General features: G+C 46.1%; 1 protein-coding gene across 1 annotated transcript; it reads left to right on the top strand.

The window, feature by feature from the left end:
* The first annotated feature begins 1,514 nt into the window (after nucleotides 1-1,514).
* GORAB (golgin, RAB6 interacting) lies at nucleotides 1,515-10,755 on the top strand. Its single transcript, XM_051806854.1, has 5 exons — nucleotides 1,515-1,667; nucleotides 2,410-2,761; nucleotides 4,539-4,640; nucleotides 6,361-6,501; nucleotides 9,029-10,755. The coding sequence occupies exons 1-5, from the start codon at nucleotides 1,604-1,606 to the stop codon at nucleotides 9,489-9,491; spliced, it is 1,122 nt and encodes a 373-aa protein (XP_051662814.1). The 5' UTR covers nucleotides 1,515-1,603; the 3' UTR covers nucleotides 9,492-10,755.
* The last annotated feature ends 12,320 nt before the right edge of the window (nucleotides 10,756-23,075 follow it).

Below are 23,075 nucleotides of genomic sequence, written 5' to 3'. Positions count from 1 at the left end.
CATTCAGATCTCTCCTGTGCTCAGTCACGTTTCCCAGAGGAAACCATAATCCTGTCTGAAGGGCCACTCAGCATCCCTCTGCCCCAGGCTCATCCAGGAAGGACTTCCTGGATGAGATAACCTTGCTCTCCTCCTCTGCTGGATGCCTGCAACGCTTCTGCTCGGCATCAAGGCCTCCAGCTGAGCTGCAGGTGAACAAAGGTGGCACTTGTGTTCTCCAAAGGCACTCACTGGGCCAAATCCCATCAGAAACACTTAACGCCTGCCAGTTCAGCACTGTTCCCCCCCTCCCCATCCAGGGCTGGTATTTATGGGATGTGTTAGTCATGCAGGAGCTGCTGGAAGTGCTGCCGCGGTAAATTGCAGTGTCATCCATGGCCATCAAGTTATGGGCTTGCTTGGGGAGCTCCAGAGCTTGACTAATCCCTTACAGATTGGAGTCGGGGAGGGATGTGGTCAGGCACTGGAAGTGTCCCTGTTTTACTGCTGCTGATGTATTATTGAAGCCCGCAGGCCCCTGGGCTGCTGCAGCTAAGCTGGGGGCTCGTGCCTTTGTGCTCACGGTGGGAGGGGAGCTCATCCACAGGGCCTCTGGCAGGATTAAAGCAGCCACAGGAGTTTGGGATGGAAGGGAAAAGGCTTCTTTTCGTGGATACTGAGGGATGCTGCTGTTCATTGTGGGATCTTTTCAGTTTCTACCTAAGGATGGGAGCGTGTGTGTGCAACCTTGTGCATAATGGTCAGAGCAGACTTTCAGAAACATCAGCGTGGGCAAAATAATACTTTTCCCTGCTGGCCTTCCAGTACTTAAAGGCAGCTTATAAGAAAAGAGAGAGCGACTTTTTACATGGGCAGACTGTGACGGGGCAAGGGGGAATGGTTTTAAATGAAAAGAGATTTAGATTAGATATTAGGAAAAAATTCTTCCCTGTGAGGGTGGTGAGGCACTGGCACAGGTTGCCCAGAGAAGCTGTGGCTGCCCCATCCCTGGAAGTGTCCAAGGCCAGGTTGGACAGGGCTTGGAGCAACCTGGGCTAGTGGAAGGTGTCCCAGCCCATGGCAGGGGGTGGAATGAGATGAGCTTTAATTTCCCTTGCAGCCCCCAAAGCACTCTGGGATTCCAGGATTTCCTCACAGTGGTGTCACTGGAACTTTAACTACGCTCCCCGGAGCAGGATCTCTCTTGCTTTTATTTACATTAATTACAGATTATAAATGACCGGGGCGGTGTGTCTGGAGACTGTAATGCTCCCTGAAGTTTGCTTTATTCGGGTGCGGCTTCCCCTCTCCATAAACCTCATTAACCTTGTTCGGTCACAGGTCGGATTCGATCATCTCAGAGGTCTTCTCCAACCTAGTTGATTCCGTGCTTCTTTACCGGCACTGTGTTCTCAGGAGCCCCGGGGCTGTGCCCGGGGCAGCTTTCCCCGGAGCACGGACGATCCGCATCCCCTCGCGGCCCTCCCCTTCTCCTTCCCCCGCTCACGCCGCCATCTTGCCGGCCCCGCCCCCGGCGCGAGGCCCCCGGCCGGGCTGTCCGCGGCGTTCGCCGGCGGCGGCGCTGGGGCAGCCCCGGCCCTGCGCGGCGGGAGGAGGGAGCGCCATGGCCGAGGCCTGGGCCGGCTTCTCGCAGGAGGAGCTGCGGCGGCTGCGGGGGCAGCGCCCAGGTACGCACCGGGCACCGGGGGGCGGCGGCGCGGGGGAGCCCCCCGGGCCTCGGCACCCCCGCAGCTGTACCTGCCTCCCTTCGCCCCTCAGCGCCCCGTGCCCTCAGCCCCTCCATCCGCACCTTATTCGTCCCCTCAGCCCCTGCATCTACACCTCCTTCCGACCCCTCAGTTCACCTGGTCTATCCCCCCATCAAACGCCTGCGCAGCCCCCCCGGCCCCTCCCGTCCAGCCCCATCTCTCTGTACCCCCACAACCCTTCGGTCGCGTTTCCAGACTCTCCAGGCTCTTGCCCTGCTTCCACATCCCAGCCCACTGCCCCATTCGTGTTCCCAGCCTCCTCTTTGACTTCGTGTCACCTTGTTCTTCCCCGTTCTCCGGTTTATGTCCTCGATTTGCCCACCAGGCTGCATGGACCCTTCCTCAGCCCCAGATCTGCCTCTCCATGATTATCCCAAGAGTTGCCTCTCTCCTATCGTTCCTCCTTTAGTCCTGCAGTCCAGGCCCCTTATTCCTCCCTCTCCTCATTTAGGAATGCTCATATCCTTTAAAACTACAGATCCTTACGCTAGCAAAACATTTCCAGCTTGCTGGGTTTTCCCCCACATTGGCTTTCCATGGCACTCTAGTCGTCTCATCCTTATGTTGGTTGTGCAGCAGTTGCTTGTCCAGAAAAACTCATTTACAGATTCTCTGACAATGAGATTTGTTTTTAATCCCGTTTCTCCCTCTCCTCTGATAGAGCTGTTCGAGCCCTCGGAGCAACAGCAGCAGCAGCAGCCTCGCCCCCACACCGGGAGCAAGCCTCGGAAGCAGTTGCAGCGGGAAAAAGCCCTCCAGCAGCAATGCCAGAGGCTGGGACTGCAGGGTGGGGCAGCCCCTGTCACTCCGGAGCAGTTGCTCTCTGCACCAAAGCACAAGCCCTGTCACCCTCAGCAGCCCGTGCCAACACCTCGTCCTCCTCCTGCTGGAGATCAAAGGCAAAGTGACAGCCAGGATCAGCAGGAGGAGGTGACACCTTGCAATGGCAGGGACAGTGCCCAGCCCCACCCTGCACAGCCCAGCACCCAAGTGGAGAGGAAGAAAGTGGAATTGTTAGTAAGTCAGTAAAATCTGGGGGTGGGGACTGTTGCTCTGAGTTGATTCATTCTTTCATTCTGAAGTAAAGTGAACTTTTCTGTGTCTAATTGGAAGGTTTGAGAGATCAAATCATTCCCTCTCCTGTGAGGAAGGACTGAGAGAATTGGGATTGTTCAGCCTGGAAGAGAGAAGGCTTTGGGGTGACCTGACTGTGACCTGAAGGGAGCCCACAAGAAAGATGGAGACACTATTTACAAGAGCATGTAGTGATAGGACAAGGGGGAAGGGCATCTCATTGGCAGAGAGTTGGGGTAGATTAGATATTAGGAAAAAAATCTTCCCTATGAGGACAGTGAAGCACTGGCACAGGTTACCAGAGAAGCTGTGGATGCCCCATACCTGGAAGTGTTCAAGGCCAGGTTGGTCAGGGCTTGGAGTAACCTGATCTAGTGGAAGGTGTCCCTGCTTGTGGCAGGGGGTGGAATGTGATGATCTTTAAGGTCCCTTCCAACCCAAACCATTCTGTGATTCTATGACCATATTAGATTGCTCTGCATTGGAGCTTTGGTTTTAATCTCTAGTTGGGTTAAACCTGATTGAGGACCAAATTCTACAGTGTACTCTGCAGAGATGCACTGTGCTGTTTTCAGATAATTTCTTGTGGCAGCGGCACTGCTCATCATAAAGTGCCTGAGATGTCTTAATGGTTTATGAAGGCTGGCCTCCAAACTTCTATGCATCATTTGTATTCCCCAAGCAGGGATCAGCAGCTTTCTGGGTGTGGTGAGCCAGACACTGTTCAGCTTCTTTTTGGTGGGGAAAACACCTGGAGCTTTGCAGAGGCGTTTTTCACGCTGTGGGAGCAAATGACATTTTGCTGCAACAGCCACCTCCTGGATCTGCTGGATTCATCTCAGCCTGGGCACTTGAATCTACATCTTACTGCAAATATTTCTCTACATGAGTTTTTAGGGATAGGGTGATGAGAAATCTGAAGAGATGTTCTTGTGCAGAAGTGATTGTTAGTAGCTGAGTTACTTGAGTGTTTTTAAGCTGAGGGTTCTTCAGAGAGGGCACGAAGAACACAATGGAATGGGAAAGCAGCAAAGCAGTTTTTTGTTTCTCCTGAATCCTGCCCAGCTGTGTTGTCCCCCCTCACCTGATCCCATCCTCTGGGGCTGCTTGTATCTCTTAGTAGACGTAGCTAGGAAAGGGAATCAATATTCTTTCCCTGGTGTTAAAAGTGAATTCTTGTTCTTCCTTGTTGCTGATTTTCATTATGACTTTTATCAGCCTTTCATTTTTATCAGTTTAATTATTTGGGGGCTGTATTGTAAAGCAGGCCTGTGAAAGAATCTGTTTTATGCAAAAAAACATTTCCAAAAAAGAGGCTGTGTTGGCAGACTGAACAGATGGCAACTTGTAGCAGCCAGTAAGAAACTTGAAACTGCTTCTACCTAGCAGGGAAGCACATCCTTTAAATGAAAAATTCCATCCATTTCTGAAAAAGTGCTCCATGCTCTTTCTTCCAGCAAAGCTGAATTAACCAGCAGCTTATCTGGTTGTGCAGATTTTTGTTATGATCAGCAGATTTCATCTGAAAATATTTTTATTGCTCTGAATGACTTCTTGCAGGTGATGCTTCTTTCCTTAGAACCGAAGCCTGTTTATTGTTCCTTTGACGTTTTTAGAGTTTACTCCAGGAAATACGATGATGAATATTTGTGTTATTTGGAGAACAGGAAGAGAAATGAACTTTCTGTTAATTTTGATCTTCTTTTCCATGAGCAGGCAGGAGAAATCCCGATGGGAAATCCTCCAGCAAGAGCAGCGGCTGATAGAGGAGAAGAATAAGCGCAAGAAGGCTCTGCTGGCCAGAGCTATTGCTGAGAGGTAACAGGCTGTGCTGCATGGGCTGAGCACGGGCAAGGGGTTGCTTTTCATCTGCAGATCTTGGTTCAAATGTCACTTTTCCCTCCTCTCTGTGCTCAGTGTGTGCTGCTCCAGAAGTGAGCAGCTGTGAGCGACATCTCCCTTGGATGACAAGTGCTGGCTAAGAAGTTGTGACTAAGCTTTTCACACTTCCAAAGCTGCAGCTCTGTGTGCAGATGGAAAAGTTATTACACAACTCGAGAATTAGCTGAAGTCCTTGAATTTGTTAGTGAGATCATGTTTGGAAGTTGGGATGCTCAGATGTGTATCCCTGTTCTGTTCCTGAATTGGTTTTGCTGGATTTAAGGAAAGTTCATTTGATTCCTAAATTATGATGAGAAACTGTTTGAGCTTTTGACTCTTATGAGTATGTGAAGAGTATTGAAAAGAGAAGATTATCAACTTTAAATTGAAGAAGATACCATTGTACCCCTGGCTGATTAGAAATTACAGCACATGGTCTCATTTGTTGGCTCTTGCTCTTCAGGGGACCAGACTTTAAGGCATTGTATAGTGATATAGTTTAAGACTACACAGAAAGCAAGGTTGGTAGGGAAGGATGTTGGAACAGCTCATAGCACTGGATCAAGGAAAGTGATGTGAAGCTTTCAGGCTTGCAGTGCTCTCCCAGACATGTTGTGTTCTGCCCATCAGAGCCCTTGGGTAGCACAAGTGAACACAGCCCATACTGTGTAGAAGATTCTCTTTAAAGTTCTGAAAATGGTGTTTTCCTTTGCCAGGCAGAGAGAAAACACGAGTGCATTTGTTCTGAGTCACTGTAGGACAGCAGACATGGGTGTGACCATCAGGCTGGGTTCTTCCTCCTGGAAACAAAGCCTGAGAGAGAGAAGAGGACATGGAAAGTGATACCTAGGGAGTTACATCTGACATTCAAAGTCCTCCCTCGGGCTTTCAGCAATACCACAGGTGTCTTTCCCCTCCATGTGCATCAGCTGGTCTAATGAGAGATGCTGTCACTGCCTGCACAACTAGTCTTGGTTTCAGATACCTACTTTGGGTGTAAAGCAGTGGCTGGGAAGTGTGAATTTGCTGGTGATGATGAGAGTCACTCAGCTTGCTTGGGAGTGAAATCCATCAAAGTTTACTGCCCTTAGCAACGTTTAGATTTCAGGATGAGGGAATGAATAGGCTGAGTTGAAAAAGGTTACATAAGGCTTGATTGAAACCCTTTGTGTTTGATGTAAAACTTTCCATTCACTTCATTGGGATTTGGCTGGGCCTTTTGGGAATAATTTTGCAAAATGGAAATCAAGCTTAGGTTAGGTGACTTTTTGGCCCCTACTAACTGGGCTTCTTTGAAAGGGGATATTTGCAGGGCTAAATGCCCTTCCCCCTCTCACTTCCCCCCCAAGCCATTTCCTGTTTCCTTACACTGGGAACTACTTAGATACAGCAGCTTCTTGTGTGTTTCCACAGTGAAGAAACACAATCCATTTTAGGCACTTTGATTGTAGTCATTACATAATTTTGCTGTAGTCCTTTAATAGCAGGCATTTTAGATCCCTGTGGATACTGAAAAAGATCAAAAGCCCTAAATCATAAAGGGGAAACCTTCTGAATAGATCCTAAAGTTGATTGCTCTGCAAATGAAATGGGGCCTGGTGTGTCAAGAAGAGAGTCTTGAAAAGAGGGAGGAAAAAAGCACATCTTCCTTTTGCAGATCCAAAAGAACTCAAGCTGAAGCAGTGAAACTAAAAAGGATTCAGAAGGAGCTGCAAGCTCTGGATGACATGGTGTCTGCTGACATTGGCATCCTGAGGAACCGCATTGATCAGGCCAGCCTGGAATACTCCTATGCCCGGTAAGTGACAGACAGGGAGGAGGGAATAGGGAATAGCTCTGTCTGAGAGCAGGGAGAAAATGCTGTTTCCTGTCACCCAAGCAGTAATGAAGTTATGTCATTGTAATAACGTGTAGTTAAAGCAGTCACAGTCTGGGGGGCTTTCAAATCTTGAGGTAAAAGCTTGCTTTTTATTTCCTAATTTTTCCCTTGGAGTCTGGAAACCGAAGCAGGTTTTCTGACTGCAGAGTGTGCTGTCACGAGACATAAGTAGTGCCTTAACTGTGCAGTTGTCCATAAGCCCTGCTTTATTGTTTCAAGGTTGTTTATTTCTTCTCAGGGGGAAAGAGGTTTTTTCTTGAAAAGTCCTAAAATGAAAGTCCTTTTCAGGCAAACTTGCTCTGCTCCTTTTGGAATCAATGGGACCAATTAAGCTTAAAACATATAATACTGCTGAAGTGCTTTTGGAACTAGGACCAAAAACTGAAGGAAAAAGCAAGCTTTCACCCTTCACAATGTGCCTTTAATCACTCTGGTTCTGATGAGTTCCTTAAATGCAAGAAATTAATTGGAACACCCCATTAGTTGTGGGTAAGCCACAACATCAGTAGATAAACATCGGGATGTTTGTGCAGCCGTTTCATAAAACAGAAATGTTTGGTTGCGGTTTCGAGTTCACAATTCAATGTGTTAAATGTGCATTTCTCCTTTTGACTTTTGCTATACATTGACCACAGGCCAATAAACATGATAATTAGTCTTTAAAAAATAGCAGTGGTAGCTAAAAAAAAAATGAAGATTTCTTTAGCGTAATTATAAGTTAAAATATCTAAGATAACTGTAGTCAGAGTGGCTGATTGCATATGAATACAGAATTTAATATCCTGAAGTGGAAAAGCATTTCAGTGTTTCTAAAACCATTACATACTCCTGCAAATCTCATACCCCATTTTTGTAATAATGTGTCTATTTGAAATGCTTACTGGCAAAAGAGCACAGAACACGAAGGGCTCTGACGTTTGGAAAGCAGTTTTTGATGACAAGAACAAAAGGAGATGCTGGTAGGACAAGTGGATAAAATTTATCAAATTCTTAATGACTTTCATGACCGTAGTCTTTTTGTGAGGGAGGGACTTGGAAATGCAAGTTAGATACTTCCAGTGCTGTAGTTTTCATGTATTATAAGCCAAAGCTGATTTACTTCTAAATGGTGTCTTTTAAAGCAAATTTTTAGTTCTTGCCTTGTGTTTTAGGGCTAAAACAAAAATCGCTTCAGTGGGTCAAAAAGTGCAATTTTAAATAGTCCTGAGCACATACATAGTTAGGGACATTGGCCAATCGCTGTGGAATTGAATTTTCATAAATATGATGTGAATAATACGTGTGAATTCAGCCCAAAGGTTTAACTGCGCAGATGTTTCCAGCATAGTATTATTAGTTTTTTCATTTTAGGTGCCTGACCTAAAGACATCTTGACTTTCCTGAGAGGCAAATGTAAATGGGCATCTTCTGCCCACTGCAGACACAGCCTTTACATCTGAGTCAAAGTTTTGTGATGCTTATATAAAAGAACATATTTGGGAATGCTTTTCTATGTCTTGTTTCCTTCTGTTTCACTAAGCAAAGGATCCTGTCTTTCTGTTGCTTTATAAAACAGCTGGATGCTTTATTCAACCACCTTACTTACATTAGTTTTGTAAGTGCTCTGTAAGGTGCTTCATGTAGCCGTGCTGCAAAAACCTTTTCCTGATGAGCAAGATTGCACCTATCTGTCTGTTAATTAGAATGAATACACAGATTTACTGATGCAGTGGAAGAAGCATCACTAATGCAGACACCAGCCATTAAAGTGCTGGATACTCTCTGTGTGTTAACCTCGATAAATATTTAGAATATTTCCTTTTTGCTATATTTGTCGTGACAGGAAGTGCAAATTGGCAGGAGGTGAGTGTCAGGGGGATGCTTGCAATAAAATTCTACATCTGTCGCCACGCAGAAATTGTGATCACTTTTGATGTCACGTGCTGTGTCAGTCTGTGCTGCTCCTGATTTTCTGAACATGTCTATGGGTGGCCCAAAGAGTACACTATCCAAATGTCCATATGTATCCATGCTGTGCTCCTTTGAGCATCTGTGTCTGTCGGGGCGTGGTTGGGTTAGAAGAACCCCAAACTGCTGTGTGCAGTGTTTCGGTTCACTGGGTGGGTGTTCATTACAAGTGTGAAAACTGCAATTTCTGATGGTTTCTTTCTGCTGCTAGTGATGCATCCCTTCAAACAGGCAGCGAAAATGTGTGTTTGTGATTCAGTCTATAGATTTCAGATGAGCAAGTTAACTCTTGGATTACACAGCAGCAGAGCCTGGAGCGTCCAGAGAAGTTTTGATCAATTCACACTTCTTTTCTTCCCCTTTGCTAACGTAGCAGCACGTCGTGAACAGCTGGCATAACACACGTTGCATTTCAGGGATGTTTGGAGTGTCTTGTCTGTGTGTCAGGCTGTGGAGTGCTTTGAGAATTAACCCACTAGAGATGGTGATGATTTTGCAGGAAGCGGTACGAAAAGGCGGAGTCGGAGTACGTGGCAGCCAAGCTGGACCTCCAGCACAAGACGGAGCTTAAGGAGCACCTCACGGAGCACCTGTGCACCATCATCCAGCAGAACGAGCTCCGCAAGGCCAGGAAGCTGGAGGAGTTAATGCAGCAGCTGGATGTGGAGGCAGATGAGGAAAATCTGGAACTCGAGATCGAGGTGGAGCGGATGCTGCAGCAGCAGGAGGCAGAAGCAGGGAGACAAGGCAGCCAGTCACACAGTCACGCTGCGACAGCCAAGGAGAACCCCACTCCCAGTGGTACAGGGCGGGAGGGCGAGCGTGCCAACCATGCTGCTGCTTCCCCTGCTGTTTCTGAACAGTCTCAAAACTCCGGGACCAAATCCCTCTCCAGTATGGACAGACAGACTCAAGCAGTAGATGTGACTTCGGAAAGCTCCTCAGCTTGTTCTGCTACATGACTGCTGGATGGAGATGAGCCAGTGGTTATGGATGATGTACTCTCTGCAGGCTTGTAGGTTATATCTGGGCTTTGGCAGTACCAGTCACATGCACTTCATTTCCCTTTTCCTTTAATATTGTTTTCAAATTTCAAAGGTGCTTTTTTTTTCACAAGACTCTCATTTGGGGTTCACCGGCTGTCATCCTCTTTCCTGGTTTGTATTCATGTTCTAATGCCCAGCTCTTCACGGGCTTTTATACCTTCCTGAAACAGGACATTTGCATGTGAACAGTAGGGTTTTTCCAAAGATTTTCAGCCTATTGGTGTCACACAGATACCTGTTCTGAGTAGGGTGCAAGAGATAGATACCTACAGAAGAAAACACCCCTTGATCTTCTTCAGAATGCATTCTGTCCCCTAACATCTGCAATAGGATGTTTTTCTTCCTTTGTATCCATAAGGGATTAGTTTTCAACGGTTTCTAATGCTGTGAAACCCAAGTGCTTACTTTAATTGCCTTTGTAGATGATACTCTTTCCTCATGGAAAGGAAATTTGCATACTGAGGCAAATTGCAAAGTCAGTTGTAATACCTCATATTTATCACTTTGCCTATTCTTTCAGATAATGCTGAATCATTACCAAGCTGTACATGGATAGATCTGTTATCTATGAAATCACATCAGCTATGCTTTAACAAAAATGATGGGTACAGTTTAAGACCCTAGAGAATGTAGAAGTAAAAACACACAAAAGAGAGTGTGTTACATTTAAAGCTTCCATTGCAAACATTTTCTCTGTTGTAGTTGCCTCGAAGTGCCAATAATTAGCCAGGGATCTTATAGTAAATAATCTCCACTGTATTTTGGAAATGAGCCTATTTTTGTATGGCATTCAATGCATTTTCTTGCTGGAAAAGCAGGTTTGTACCCCACAAGAAGTTCAGCTGGTTCACTCTGTTACTGTTGAAAGGCTTTAAAGAGCTATTCCAGGTGGAGAAAGTCTCAGGAATTAGAAGAGGACGTAGGAAAATCTCCCATAGACTGATTGCAGCTGCAAACCGTGGGGAGTTGAGCTCACAGTTATCCGCTTTGTAACATGGAAGTGTGGGAATGGTTCCTGGAATACCTGACCTGAACGTGTCGGTCAGAGTTTATGAATGAGTTGCTGAATGACGCCACCGAGTATATAAATGGGACACTGATTGTCTCTATGGCTTTAACAGTGGAAAAACATGTCACTACATTTCATTTTTATTCTATTAATAAATCAGTGCATCTTGTACGCGGTGTGTTTACTGTCGGTTGTGATATCTGAGACTAATACGTGTATCCAAGACTCTTTTTCCACAGGAGGTGATAAATGGCAGAATCAGATACGTCCTTTGGCAACTCTCTGCTGTGTGAAAGTAAAGCCTCAAAAAAGGCTGTTCCAAAGCATGGAAATGTATGCAGCAAAGACATGGCAGGATACGGCTTGGCAGGAATCTCTTCAGCTAACTGGCCCAGGGCAGCAGTGGAAAATCTCTTCTGGTGCCTCCCATACACAGGAGAAAGTGGAATAAATATGTTTTCTAGAGAAGCCGCTCATAATTAGGGTTGATTAAAGTTAGAAAACTCCAAAGTAACATTTGAAATACGTATGAAGCATTGCTCTGTGGTTGCTGGTATACTGCATTCACTGTTATTTTGCTGGAAGACCTGAAGCAGAGGATTTGATTTTATTATGAGAAAATTGTGAGTGACTTCCTTTGCTCTGTCTGCAGTTGCAGGACAGCTTGTAGCAACCTGATGGTGGTTTTCAGAACTGGATACCAGTAAGTGCAGTAATAATTTAATTGTACCATTCTCATTTCCATCCTCTGCAGGTGTGTCCCCAGTTGTTCCTCAAGAGATTCAGAATCCTGTTCCTCATTACAGTTGTGTTAAGCTCGTTGGGTACACACGGCAGAGCTTCTGACAGAAGAGTTGAGTTGCAATGGTATTTACTGGAATCACACGCACTCTATTTTGCATATAATTTGTGGTTCTCTACTAGGCTAAAATGTGGTTAAATTAGTCCTACTCATTGCACCTCATTGTCACAGGTAAGGTTATTGTTTGAACTCTGAAAATGGCAAAAAATTACAAGTCCAAAGATCTTTTTGACGACTGCTTAAGAACATGAGTTTCCTAGAATGGAGTAAGTTTATATCCAACAAAATTGCTTAAAAGCCGAAAAATTCTTGTGTACCATCCTGATAGTGCTGGTGCTGTTTCTGCCTGAGAGGGAAGATGCTAGAATGTGAAGGGAAGATGTTAGAATCAGCAGGTTCTGCTCTCTGGCGAGTCCCTCGTTGAAGTTCTGGCCAGTTCTGTCTGCCTTTAACTTCTGAGCTTGCAAAATGGAGTGAACTGGCTGGGAGCCACATGAAACAGCCACGTGGGATAACAATAGCAGCCTAGCACTTGGTTGCTCTTGCTGGACAGGGAGCTCAGGAGTTAAATTGTTTGATCTAAGTTATGAAGCCTTTCTGTGACGTGTGATACAAACCACTACCGTGGTGTCAGTTCCACTTTGGAAGTTCTCAAATGTTTTGATGGGTGCCAGTGTGCCGGTTTAACATTCCCCCTGTGCCGGAGCCAGGGAGTCCAGTCGTAATTGTAACAACATGTGTGCTGGTCAGAAATGCCAGGAGATGATTTTGGTGCAACAGAAGGGTTGGGTTTTTTAACTTGTTTTTCCTTGAAGGAAGGAGAACCGTTGGAATTGAGGCTCTCCAAGCAAAAGCCATTTCTCCCTTTGTAGTGGCTGCTGTGTCTTACAGTGTTTGGATTTGCTGTCCCTGGAGTGCACTAAGGGCAGGTGTGCATTGAAGACAGGTGTGCTCTCCACTCCACTGGTGTGTTATATCTCTTCAGAAGAATAGAAAAATAAGAAGTTCAGCACAGATCAAGAATGAATGGGCAGATCTTTCGTGAGGACCTCTTGCACAGGTAGGGGGAGAAGTCTGAGTGTGAAGCACACTGGGATTGAACACCCCCAGCAGGGAAAATGGAGCAGTATGTGATGTCTGACAGTAACTGCAGGGCTTGTCACAGGGGACTTGCATTCTGCTGTGGCACCGTGGCCATTTCTGTGTTGGACCAACACATGAGCATTTTGGGATGAACTGGAAAACACCAACATACACCCCTGTGAGAATGTTACAAAGCACAGTATAATTGTCCGTGTTGCATTTTGGCCAGGATGTCAGGATTAGCACTCCCTCCTCTGTCAAGGAATGTTTAAATGAGCACAGATGGTCATGACTCAGCCTGGGGTTCCCATGGATGTCTACTGCATGGTGTAAAACACTTGGACAACCCCCAATCTGATTGTATATCCAGCCAGATGAAGCTGGGCTCTCAAGAGGTTTGAGCTTGGGGTAGCTTTGTGGGGAGGGGCTCAAGTTCTCCATCAGCCATTTGTCTTCCTAATACCTTTTGTGAAGCGTGGAGTCTTTCCTTTGAGCCTGGATCCCACCTGAACTGAATGAGGAAAAACCAATAAGAAGGAAATGTAGTGACTGGTCTAGTGGTTGGGGGTACTGTGTTTCCTGACCAGCTGCATTAAGAACACGCTAGAGAGGATTGCTCATGGAACAGTTAACCTTGGGCAAAGTTCAGGAGCCAAAGAAAGGGGCAGAGCTCCATAGAATTCCCTCCCTTGCTGGGATTCCCTCTGTTCTGTATTTTCTGCTTAGGACAGTAGGATCCATAGGCTTTCTGTTCCTAACACCCTTTTGTAAGGGTTCAAGTTTGGATTAGGCCCTTGGGATATGGCTTGTCCCAGCCTGAGGACTGGAGCTTTACCCCACCTTATGTGGGATCTTTGAGCATCTGTGGGTCCTGGGCCAAGCTTGGTACTTTTGTGTGACTCTTTGTAGACACAGTGTCTTGAGTCTCTGTGCTCTGCTCTTGTACATGCCATAACTGTGTACAAGGGTTCATGCAGTTACTGAGAGATAGCTAAAATTTTTCTGCAGGCCTGATCCAACCCAGAAATCTATGCTCAACACTTTGGCATTATATCATGATCCCTTTTCTAATTCCATGGATACAAGCAGGTGTGGTGCATAAAGGGGCAAAGGGTTTTGCCAGTGGCAGTGCAAACAGTGTGTAGATGTGGGCTGGTATTACAGAAACCACATGCTTGTTAAGTGCCCTATTTAGGCTTGCCTGCATGGTCCCATTAAAGGGAGTGTTGGCTCCTTTGATGGGGCACGAGACTGGTTTCCTTCATCATTTCCCCTGATTTATGTCCCAGCAGCAAACTTGGTACAGCAGTGGGGAAAGACCAAGTAACAAGAGAAGTTAGCTAAACCTCACCCCCTCGGCATGATAGGACATCAGATCCTTCAAATCCTTGCCTTTGGCAGCCTGTTAGTTACAGGGTTTAAATCATGCCTTTTAAGATGCAGGTAGAGACACTAAAAAGCTTTGGCCTTTCTGAATTAGGGCCTGGATTGTGTAGTTAGAGTCATTTTCTCAATTAGCTAAACATAAATCAGTATAACGAGGCACTTGGGAGCACTGGGCAGGTTTAGTACCTTGTCTCTCCTGCCTCTGTCTGTACCACTCCCACCTGCTTGTTTGGCTGATCAGCCAGTGATTTTATTTTTCCGTGCTGCTAGAGCTGAGCAGTGGGTTTTAATGTCTGAACTGGTTTTCACACCTGGCACATGTGTGTGAGAGGGGAGAACTGGGAGGAATTGCTCTTAGGCAGTAAGCAAAGCAGCCCTCACGTGTGGCAGAGGTTGAACAGCCTCAGTACTCCGTGGCACACCTCCAGGGGATGGGGACAGTGTCCTCTTGAACAGGCAGGGTTGGGTGGTGGCACGAGTGTGGAAAGTCCAGCAGCAGCAGGGATGCTGTTGGATGTGATATCTGGGAGTGGAAAGCACGTGTGGGGGCCAGGCACTGCGTTTGTCCTCTAGAGCTGGGTAGTGAACATGTGACTCCCTTTTCCAGGGCTCCACTGTGTAAGGGCTGTGCTGTTTTTTGGAGACTGCTGGATAATGAGTATGGGATAGCTTGCCCTGTACCCAGGTCAGCCCAGTGCTCTAGTGGAGCACTGGGATCCATTTCAGCAGACAGCAAGAATAAAGCTTGGAGGTTCCTCACAGCAAAGAATGAAACCCTGAGAAATGGAAGAACTCATTTTATGCCTTGTGATGCCATTGAAATGCATATAAATCATCCAAGGGGAAAGCTGCAGAGTTAGGGACATCCCTTCACTGTTGCATGTTTTAGAATGGGGGAGGATGTGGCAAGATGGCAGAATGAAGGAACAGTCACTGTTCCCCCAGACCATGCTTGGGCTGAAGCTGTGGCCCTCCCTAAGTCAGCTTTCAAGGCTTGGAGCTAAGTAAGACACCCAAAAAACACCCAAAATGACCTTAAATGCTCTGGGGGTGATAAAAGTGAAACATGAGCCATAAATACATCCCTGAATAATGGGTCTCTTTAACTTCCCCATGCAAGGTTTCTTGCTTTTCTTTAGCTGTTGGTAGTGCTGCCAGTGTATCTGAACACATGACTCTCTGCTGTGATCCTCTCATGTTCGTGTGATCAGGACTCCTCCACAGGTATGGAGCTCAGTATCCTGCAGATGGTGTGTCAGCAAGCCGTGTTATCTTGCTTCCTTCCCTTTTCCATGTGAAAGAGACACCCTGTGCGCTACCACAGCCTTAGGAGACCATGAGTCCTTGGGCCAGCAAGGATATCCCACTAGAAGTGTTTGTGGACTGCATGTGGTTTGTCTAAAGAGTCACAAACTGGCTGTTCCTCAGTTGTTGGTTTGGGCAGCAAACCCCCTGGAGCCCTGTGCTGTGAGCCTGTGCCAAAATCTGTACTGTGTGTCCTGCCTTGGGAACATGAGCTAGGTAGAGTGAAACAGCTCTGTCTTTGCAGGCTCCAGTCACTGTCCCCATTCCAGTGTGGACAGATCCTGTGTCCCAAGGAGGGGTTAATGCAATTCAAACATCATTGTCTTCAAAGTTTCTCCATTTGCATCTGGAGTAGGTTTCTGAGTATCACCCCAAACCCTCCATCATGTCTTGAATAGTTCTGTAGCTGTTTAGGTGATGACTGGTTGCTGATGGTGCATATTCCATTGTCTGTGGTGCTGATGGTCTCCCAGAGGTTGTGTCTCTGGCTTGGCTGTCGTGTGAGCTGCAGCTGGTCCCACGTTTTGGTGGTTTACTTCATGGCAGAGAAGTTGATAGTACTTGGCGTGAGGATGTGCTCATAAAGGACCAGGTCCATTCCAGCATTTTCCTAACGTGCTTCCCTGATCCTCCAAGAAGAACATCTTGCAGCTGTTGTAAAAAATCATGCCTCGTTCTCTGCAGGATTTTCTTCTTGCTTCCAGATCTTTTTTTCCCCCATCTGCTAAAATGCCAATTGTTTTCTTTTCTTTGCTCCTCAAATCAAAATATTTAGCAATGGACTTTTCTCCATGACATCCCACTGCATCCCCTAAGTACTGTGGGGTGTTCATCAGTCTTATTGACACTAAACAGTTCTGCAAACAGCACTGCCAAGCAGGCAGGCTCCTGCTCCTGGACTTGCTCAGCATATCTGCTACTGTCAGTGACAGTCCCTCTGTGAGTCTCTTGGGGATGATGCTCTTGCTGGCAGAACTTATGAAGCTATTGGAAAATACTTTCCTTGGCCTGGCAAGTTGGACTTGGGCACTCATGATGCTCTTTCTGGCCTTGACATTCACAAAGCTCTATCTGCTTTACATAGAGGGGAGGCACGATGTGCTTTTCAAGGACTACTGAGTCTCCTTTGCCCCAGCTGCCTGCCACACTGGAGCCTTTCATTACTCAAACCCTGCCAAGCCACCAGTAAGATTTCTCCTTCTGTCCTTCAGACAGTTTCCCTTCCTCCTTCCAGCAGCTGCTGAGAAACTTCGTGGACCCATCTGTCCTCCAGGCCAGGCAAATAACCAGGGCTCCCCAGAGCCACCAGGCTGAGCAGAAGGTGGGTGAGCACAGGGTGGTACTGGAAGGGCTTTGATTCACAGAATTAAAACTCAGTAAGATTAAACTCACAGCCAGTTTCAGAAGCCCATTCCTTGCCATTCTACCCACCTCTCGCAGGCTCCAGGGTTATCCATGTTCACCATTACACTTGCACTCAGAAATCTTTGCTTTCACCTACTGTGTCTGTAACCCCAGAGCGGCTGTTCTGAGTTGGTCACCTCTGGGGAGGTGACAGATGACAACCCATCTGGGCATTCCTGGACAGAGCCAGAGGGAGACTTCCTGAGGGGGGCGAGGCCTGGGGAAGGCATTTGGGATGGCTGCCATCCACAAACACATCAAAGGTGCGAATGGCTTTTATCAAGAGGCAGTAAAACTTTAATCCAAAACCCACTTTAATGTATTTGCCACATATTTAAAAAGGAACTGGTTTCAGAAATGCTTTCGAGAGTTTTAAAAATTCTTCTGGACCTGTCTCTTACAACTCTTTCCACTCTGGAAACCCGATGCTTTTGTTTTTTGGGATCCCAGATGTTCGGGACTCATGAGTGAGGGAAGAATAAGAACTAAAAGTATTTCTAAGCCTCTTCTGAAACATGGGCACAAATAGGGACTTTTCCTACCTCTAAACCTCTGTTAAACTCTTGAGGGTTTTTTTTTTAATCCCAGGCCATGCTTACAGTAAATACCACCTCCTCAGTCAGCAAGTGAGACATCTTCCCATTCAGTTGTCAAAAATCCCTCATTTCCACCTCACTAAGCCTGCAAGACACTGGCCTTTTGACCTCCTGGGGGTGCTTGCCCCTAGTCTGGAGCTTTAGGCTGGTCCTGTTTTGCTGGAAAAAGTCAACCTTTGGTGTGGAAAACAGGAGCAATTCCTTGGCAAGATCAGAGGAACTGTAGCCTTTCTCATTTCTTTCTTTTTTTTTTCTTCTGCGGGAGAGTTTAAACATCGCCGCTTTCATTTGGAGAGGGCGAGTGACTTTCCCATGCCGTAATACCCAGCAAGTGTTGAGAGAATGTGGTTACATAAAACCATATTTTTAATACAACCGACAGACTGTCTTGAGAGCTAAGTGTTTTTTGACAGTTTTTATGCACCTGTTAATTCAAAGCTCTTAACATGTGCCAGTTAAAAAGAGCCAGGCACTAAAACATCCACCCTGTGGACGGCAGGGGCTCAGCTGCACGCCAGAGCACGGGGAATCTGTGCAAGGTAGAAACTTGGCTTCTCTTACAGGGCCCACTGGTACACAACTAATTCAACTCAGAGCTTTTTTTTTTTCCCAGTCCTGCTTGGCCTTGAAGATTCCTGCTTCTGCTTTGGACCCGAGGAACAGCTGATGTTTCTTTGTGTTTCTCCTGTTTGCTTTTCCCAGCCATAAGAAAAGAGCCTAAACTTCGTGTCAGGGCCATGTCCTTAGAAGAGACGCACTGACAATACCTCCCCAGGCTCCTCTGCTAATTTTGTGTCCCCTTGTTTTCCCGATAGTGGGGTTGCTTCTTCTAATCAGTGTTGAGGCAGGCATTGGTGTAGCCCAGATGGGAACCTGACACACAATCCTCCAGCGTGTCTGCTCGGGTATCACCTCCACCATGCTCAGGTGCTCTGTTCACACACAGCCTTGCTATCAGTAACATAAAGTAAGACTGGGAAGTTCTCCTACTCTTCCCTAAAATTTTCCTTACTCTCCACCCCTTCAGTATTACCAAACTCTCAATTTAGGGATTCTATCAGGGTCATTTGAAACCTCTCAGAAGACAGATCTTCCCTCTTCCTTCTAAGGCTTCCTCCCCACACCCTGCTCACATCACATCTCCACAGAGCTTTGTCTGGCTGTGCACACTGTGGCCCCCCTGGTGGCCTCATCCCTGTGGAGGAAAGCTTGAAAACTCAGCACCATCTAACAGAAAGGCTCAAAAAAAGAAAACCCAGAAGGCAGATACAACAATAGAAGAAACCTTGAGAATTTTAAATACTTGCAGATGCCGACACAGTAGTTTCTGTGGTAGAAATGACCAGCTAACCCTAAAGTGAGCGGCTACTCCCTTTTTGTGCTAGTGCCTGTGCATTCGGGATGTGTTTCTGTGTAAGGAAGGGTCAGCATGGCACTGCCACCCTCCTGCTGTAGAAATTTAGTCAAGCTTAATCAAGCCCTCAGCTGACAATTGCACAGCCTTCAGGAGATGGGGCCGTGACAGCTCGAGACCCTTCCTCGATCTCAGGGCCAGGAGGCATGAGGACAGTCTCTAGTGTTAAGTCCAAAGTTTTGGACTCAGAAGAATCAGGACTGTCAGAAAACACAAGAGAATGTATTTGGAGAACAGGGATGCCTTGGTACATCCTGCAGGTTGAGCCCTAGCTGAGAAGATCACTGCTAGGTGGGCAGTGGAACTGATGGGACATGGAGGGCTTGTGTGATGTCTGTAGCCGAAGGTGGGAGGAAACCCTGGGCACAGGTGTGCTGGATTTGTGTGCTACATGATGTAGAGCCCCAGGTTAGTGGGGATCTGCCTCAAATTACAGCTCCACTAGCCTGGATAGTTGACTATGAGCAGGCTCTGTTGCCAAGAGCAGATCAAGGGCTGCTTCAGAGCTGATGGCTGGGACTCCTCTGCTGGGTGTTTTTTTGCAGTGGGGCTGAACATCAATGTTCCTTCTTGCATCTCTGCTAAGAGACATAAATCCCTTTCCTTACAGGCTGTGTTTGTAGCCTTGATTGCTTGAGAGTGGGAAAACTCACCGTGAATATCCTGCCAGGATGGTGTTAGTGTCTCTGGATGCTGCACATGAGCTTGAACTGACGTGAGGGTTTAAGTAGGAAACACGAGGTGAGGGCTTGTCAGGGCAATAGATGGGGCTAGGATTCCACCTCATTAACACTCAGGCTGTGTATTGCAAAATCACCTGGCAGGACAAATCTGATCCAGGTCAGGTGTGTGCACACTGTTGCTTTGTATTGAATTAGCTAGAACATGGTGTATAGTGTTTATATTGGCTTCACATTTTACATTGGCTGCAGGAAGACATATGATACCCCATCTGGCATGAATTCTGTTGGACTATAACAATTGAGAGGATAAATTTGACTAGGCTGAGTGGTATACATTGCCTCAGTGTTTTGCTGCTTGGGGTCACAGCAGTTTTAATTGTGTCCTGGGTACAAAACTTTCTGTCTCAGTACTGCTTAACTGTGCAGGTCTGTGTGATGTTCACAGGGATGTTTCCCTGAAGAAATGTGACTCTGCTCCTGCTGAAAGGCTGTATTAGTGTTATTCTTTACATTGCTACATTGCTGTTCATGGACTGTAGACAATGTCCTTTTGGGGTGCACCTTCCAAGCAAGATTAAGATACAGCTGGGATGACCTCCCATTCTGGAATGACAGAATTGGAAAGGACCTCAACATGTCCTCTGCCTCGTAGCCACAGCCAAGTCCACCCTGCGTGCCCTGACATAAAATTGTCTCGTAGTTTCTGCACCCTGCAGTGATGGAGAATCTGTCTCTCAGCAGAAGAAGTTTAGCCCAGGGTCTAACTGGAAACTCCACTGCTACAGTCAAAGCTGGGTCCTCTCGCCCCATCAGCTGTGTTCCAGGGGAATGGTTTTTACTCTTCCCAAGGCACAACCCTTTCTCTGTGTTCCCCTTGGAAGCATTTGCACAGCAGGCTCTGCAGTGAGGCAGGGAGTGAAGAATGCGTGGTGGGAAGCATCCAAAACTTGTTCAGATCTGCGTTGAGTTTCCAGTCGAGCCATCTGTGACTCATCTTCATGCTTGTGCATCAACTCATGGAGAGATCCTCAGAGCAGGCAAAGCACTGGATCCCTGCATGCTCGCACGGACACCAGCTCCAGGTTTTGTGGTGCTTGTCCTCATGAGGGGACAGGGCTATGATGCAAGATAATGGGGGTTGTTTACTGCTGCATTCGAGCTCTGAAACACGCTCAATTTGCAGCTACAAGAAAATTATGAGAGTCATAATCCTTGCTGAGAGCTGAGCTACTTTTCCAAACAAGTTGACTCCATTTCCATCTGATTTAAATTTGAGAGAACTGCTCATGTCCCAAAGCTGAATGATTTTATCACCTCTTCACCAACCCCAGTACGCGATGACAGATTTTTTTGATCAAACCAGAGAATAACTTTGCTGAGAGATCTCCCAGTTTTCACTCATCTGAGATGTTTCCTTGATGTTTCCTTAGAATCCCTTCGCCCTTTCTCTGCGAAGGTGTCCTGCTCTGAGAGCAAAATCGCTCTCTAGGGCTGAAGAGCAAAGGGAGGCTGCAACACAGCCTCCAGATCAAGCTTGCAAGTTTCTTTCTTTAAGCTCAAAGAATATATGCAATTTTTATTCTTTTATTAAAGTGTATGTTAACTGCATTGAGTTAGAAGAATTGTTCATGGGGTAAAACGTGCAAGCCTCATTTAGGATGCTAAAAGTTATTTTAATTATATTGCTTAGAAATGTGCAGAGTAAAATCTAAGGGGCCTTTTTCCTGGCATGCTCTTTCTTCTTTGGAGATCTTCCTGAAAAACCCTTCCTTGGGCTGGTGATGGTGCAGCCAAAAAGCACTTGGCAGAAAGGTAATGTGAATGCAACCTGAAACATCAGCGAAGCACTTGAATGCTGCTGCAGTTTTCCCAGCTCCTGCTGACAAATTAATTTCCAGGACAGATGCAATAGCTGATCTATCTTGGACAAAGGTTTTCCTTTCCACAGCCACGTGCAGTAATGGAAACAGCAATTTCCACTGATACTTTCTGCCCAAGTTGCAGACTTCACATCCCCTCGCTTAAGGTATCTCTGAGTCCAAACGGGACAGCTCGGTTCCCTCTAAAATCAAGTGGCATGTTCTGAGTGTGGCTGGTCCTAAGGATCCTGGGCTGGAATTTCTCACTGTCAGCCATAGAGGGAGCCGTGATGAGTGAACCGGATCTGGAAGGAACTTCAGCACAATAGGAACTGCCCCGTTAAGAAGGGAATTGTGTAGCCAGAGCTGAAGGGAGAGCTGTGCCGATGTACTCCTTAGGGTTTGTGGCCAGCCCTGTCCTGGGGGGAATGACTGCGACCTGGGTGGATAAAGGATGCTTTGTACTGCGGCCACATTCAGATACCTGGGGGAGGGGACCAGGGAATGAAGCAATTCTGTTTGTTTTCAACCAAAACAGTCTTAAAAAAAAAAAAAAAAAAGATAAAATAAACGAGAAATATTGAGTCAACTTAGGACATAGTGTTTGATCCGAAACACAATGTTCCATTTTACAGTTTAATTTCATTTTTTTTTCTAAGGTCGGGTTTTTCAATAAAACCTCCAAAAGGCTCATTTCAGAAACACCTACGTGAAGTCGGCCCCTTTGCTTTGAAAACACTTTGGAATGAAATGTTTTGAAGTTTAAAAAAGAGCCTCCTGTATTAGGCTTGTTGGTTTTGTTTGGGTTTTTGGCAAAAGGTACTTGTCAACTTCAGCCCAACTTTGTGAACGGTTTATGTCCCTCTGAAATTAAACTCTGGTCAAAATTGCTGTTTGCTGCACAAATTCACCCACTGTATCTGTGGATCTGCCGAGGGCAAAACGGAGCCTGTGATTCAGCCCGGAGCTGTCCCACCTCCTTGGAACCATGCTTGCATGAAGGAAGCAATTCAGCTCTCAGTAATCAAAACCCAGGTCTTGCTTCCTTTCCAAGGGCATTTGGAGTCCCCTTGCTTCGAGTGGCCAAAATCCCCATTGTCTCCACGAGGAGTTAAAACATACACTGCCACCAAACGAAGAGAATAGAAGAGCATGGGAAGAAATGGCCCCAACATATTTTATTTATCTGCTTCCAAGAGAAAAATATGAGCACAAGACATGAGGTTTCTTTTCAGGCACTTTCTAATGACTCGGATGATCCAAGGAAACAAAGGAGAGCAGCCAGGAGAGCGCTGCTCTTCGGAAGGGCAGGGAAATATTTGCCAATGCAGCAGCTCTGCAAATGTGTGAGGCTGTTAAGCTCCTAATCCCATGTCTTATTTTTATGAATTTTCACACTAGTGGGATATAATGAACGTTGAGCCCAAAGACATTAATTACTCGGGTCCTTTTTTTTGAGAGGAATTTCGATGGAGTGTAACGTTTTAAATTACAAGGTGTGAAATAAACTCTACAAAACTTACAGCTTTAGTGGAGGAACTCCAAAATCAAATAAAAATGCAAAACCGCTGATGAAGTCCAATTTACTGTAAAATGCCCTGGATCATGGTGTTCCAGTAATTTTTTTTTCCCTACATACTTTGGTTAAAATAATTTATATCCGCTGCTGTGTTTATGTACCTTAAGCTTTATTTATTAAAGGATATGTATATTGCAAGCCCAGTTTTAATGAGACATGCTGAAATCTGTAAGGTACAGTGCAACTTTTGTTCTAATCAGCACTAAATCTCTTCTCTTTACTTTTTCTGTGTTGAAAACATTCACATTGGACGGAAAGGACTGTGTGTGTATATGAATTTCAGGTACATATAAATATATATGTAAAGTAATAAGCAAAATTTATTTCTTTTTTTCTTCTATCATCAGGGCAAATACTCCATCATTGTTCAGTCTGAGCAC

This window comes from Manacus candei, unplaced genomic scaffold (genome assembly GCF_025592945.1).
Source record: "Manacus candei isolate 608988 ecotype Guabito, Panama unplaced genomic scaffold, ASM2559294v1 h1tg000005l, whole genome shotgun sequence".
Taxonomy (NCBI): domain Eukaryota; kingdom Metazoa; phylum Chordata; class Aves; order Passeriformes; family Pipridae; genus Manacus; species Manacus candei.
Note: the sequence above shows the minus strand (reverse complement) of the source record. Positions and strands in the feature narration are given on the sequence as shown.

Coding starts and splice junctions, on each gene's coding strand:
- GORAB (XM_051806854.1), top strand. CDS start 1,604: ATGGCCGAGGCCTGGGCCGGCTTCTCGCAGGAGGAGCTGCGGCGGCTG. Junction 2,762..4,538: donor GAGAGGAAGAAAGTGGAATT/GTTAGTAAGTCA, acceptor TTCCATGAGCAG/GCAGGAGAAATCCCGATGGG. Junction 6,502..9,028: donor CTGGAATACTCCTATGCCCG/GTAAGTGACAGA, acceptor ATGATTTTGCAG/GAAGCGGTACGAAAAGGCGG.